The sequence below is a fragment of the Peromyscus californicus genome, unplaced genomic scaffold (assembly GCF_007827085.1).
Source record: "Peromyscus californicus insignis strain IS unplaced genomic scaffold, ASM782708v3 Scaffold_13__1_contigs__length_99412109, whole genome shotgun sequence".
Lineage (NCBI taxonomy): Eukaryota > Metazoa > Chordata > Mammalia > Rodentia > Cricetidae > Peromyscus > Peromyscus californicus.
In genome coordinates this window covers 37251187-37254043 of record NW_026294424.1, presented here as the reverse complement: position 1 = coordinate 37254043, position 2857 = coordinate 37251187, and the positions used below count along the sequence as shown (strand labels likewise).

General features: G+C 59.7%; 1 protein-coding gene across 1 annotated transcript; it reads left to right on the top strand.

Annotated features, from left to right (window-relative positions):
- Nucleotides 1-230: 230 nt before the first annotated feature.
- Nucleotides 231-2558, top strand: Nkx3-2 (NK3 homeobox 2). The gene is made up of 2 exons (XM_052735888.1): nucleotides 231-696; nucleotides 2023-2558. The coding sequence occupies exons 1-2, from the start codon at nucleotides 231-233 to the stop codon at nucleotides 2556-2558; spliced, it is 1002 nt and encodes a 333-aa protein (XP_052591848.1).
- The last annotated feature ends 299 nt before the right edge of the window (nucleotides 2559-2857 follow it).

Below are 2857 nucleotides of genomic sequence, written 5' to 3'. Positions count from 1 at the left end.
GGGAGGAGGGGGTCCAGGGGAGGTGGGCCTGTTAGGTGGGGGTTAGGGTCGGCCGGGATCTTGGGACCGAGGGGGGCGGGGGCTGCCGAGCTGCGCAGGAGCGGGCTGCAGGGGCCTGGCGCGCCCCTCACACTCGCGCTGCCGCGGTCGCCCAGCGCTCTCTGTCAGGCTCGAAGCTGTCCCCGCGACCCAGCTGCCCGCCCTGCTGCCGGCTCCGATCCGTGGCGCAGATGGCTGTGCGCGGCGCCAGCACCTTGACGCCCTTCTCCATCCAGGCGATCCTCAATAAGAAAGAGGAGCGCGGCGTGCTGGCTGCGCCCGAGGGGCGCCCGGCACCCGGGGGCACAGAAGTGGCGGTGGCCGCGGCGCCCGCCGTCTGCTGCTGGCGGCTCTTTGGGGATACCGACGCGGGTGCACTGGGGGGCGCCGAGGACTCTCGGCTGGCGTCTCCCACCCGAACCAGAACAGCTGTGGGGCAGACTGCGGAAAGCCCCGGAGGTTGGGACTCGGACTCAGCTCTGAGTGAGGAGAACGAGGGCAGGAGGCGCTGCGCGGACGTTCCGGGAGCCAGTGGAACCGGCCGCACCAGGGTGACTCTGGGCCTGGACCAGCCGATCTGCGAGATGCATGCCGCCAAGGACTTGGAGGAGGAAGCCCCGGTCCGCAGCGACAGCGAGATGTCAGCCAGCGTCTCAGGTCTGCTGCGGGGGTTTCTCCGGAAAGAGGGCTGGGCTGAGGGGATGGGTTAAGAGGTCAAGAACTCCAAGGCGGGGTGGGCCTACTGTGGGAACACTGTGCCCTGCTGGACTTTGTTCTGGCCAAGTCTCCAAGTTCTGCACGTTGGCGCTCACTGCCCCAAGTCTTAAGCAACCGAGCTTCTTGGAGTCGGGCGTCTTGGTACCATGTGCCCTACAACCTGCACCAAGAGCTTTGAGTTCATCTGCAGTGCCTCCGCTGTATCCATTTACAAATCTCTAAACTTAGCAAAAGGGGACTAGAGACCTAAGGCAGACCGTAGCTTTTTCCCTGGCCCAGCCGTGCTAATGACTTCAGGTCCTGTCACAGCGTAAGAATAACAAGTCTTTGGAAAGGGCCCGGTTTAAATTCCCTCACCGCAGGACTGATAGAGCAGCCTTCGGCTGAGCATCTAGGAGCTAAACAAAACAAAGCAAGCAGTTACCTGAAGCAAGAAGATGATGGGAAGTGTAAGCCAGGTTGTCCGGGAGGCACTCAGGAGTCAAGCCTGTTTATCCACTAGCGGGTGCATTTCTTGATCTGAAAGCCCCGCAGCTGGCTTCTATTGGGTGCTCTCAGCTGTAGGCCTCACACAGGCTCAAAGCGGGTCACATCTCTGACCTCTCCGCTGGTGCTCTGCAGGAAGCCCAGAAGAGGCTGGAAATGGGAGTTCAGATCAGGGAGAGACCAGGGTCCTCACTACCCACTCCTTGCTTTATTTTCTTGCAAAGACGAGGGAGGTAAGTGTACCCTAGGCCTTGCTGCTGGACCCTGTCGCCACATCCCTGACAGCAATTCTGGGCTTATGGAATGAAGACTCTATATACCTATGACCTCAAGATCTGCGCCCTCCCCCATCTTCCTCTTTCGTGTAGCCAACGGATATGTTATGTGTGAGTGTGCAGAGGTGTTCGGCCCGGAGCTGAGAAACAGAAATGTAATGTAGAAAGCCAAGATTCAGAACTGAGTGCAAAACAACTTGTGGATACTCTCAGGGGAAGTATCCTACATTACTGCAGGGAATCTGGGACCCGGAAAACTCGGGGAGAACTGTTCCCCTGCCGCTTGGCATGCACCAAAAGAGATACAGATTTGAAAAGCGAAAGGGACAGAGTTCTGAAACAGAACCCTCTGGAACTTCCCCTCCCCTTTTAGTAGGCTCAAAGCGGGTTTCCCTTTCCAGTCCTCCCAGAGAATCCACTGCAATTGAGACCCATCTTCCCCCCACCCACTGCGAGTCTGACAGGTTCTTGTTTTTTTTTTTTTCCTTCCTACCGGAATCCGCAGGCGACCACAGCCCAAGAGCTGAGGACGATGGTGTTAGCCCCGGAGGTGCACGCGTGCCTGGGTTGTGCAGTGCACCGGGCAGCGGGGCTGGCGGCGGGCAGGCGGGCGGCATGGAGGAGGAGGAAGAGCCCGCAGCCCCCAAGCCTCGAAAGAAGCGCTCTAGGGCAGCCTTCTCGCACGCCCAGGTCTTCGAGTTGGAACGCCGATTTAACCATCAGCGCTACCTGTCGGGACCGGAGCGCGCAGACCTGGCGGCTTCCCTGAAGCTCACCGAGACGCAGGTCAAAATCTGGTTTCAGAACCGCCGCTACAAGACCAAACGCAGGCAGATGGCCGCAGACCTACTCGCCTCGGCGCCTGCCGCCAAGAAAGTGGCCGTAAAGGTGCTGGTGCGTGACGACCAAAGACAGTATCTGCCGGGAGAGGTGTTGAGGCCCCCGTCTCTTCTGCCACTGCAGCCCTCCTACTACTACCCTTACTACTGCCTCCCGGGCTGGGCGCTGTCCACCTGCGCGGCCGCTGCTGGTACCCAGTGAACCGCTTGGGGCGAGGCAGCAAATGATTCCTGCGCCCCCGTTTGCACCGCCGTGGACAGGTGTAGAGATTGTACTCTGTGCGAGCGAGCTCTTCTGGGGGGGTGGGGACTTCTCAGGTGGAGAATGAAATCCTGCCGGAGCTCCCCTACCCAGGGTGACCTGGCTTCAGAACTGAGACTGCCCAGAGAGGGGGCTTTATGCTGATTTGGACAGATGCGCCTTTTGACCCCTGGCACTCTGCACACCCGTCACCTATCTGCAAGCCTCGGGACGCTATTTATTATCACCACAACGTTGGA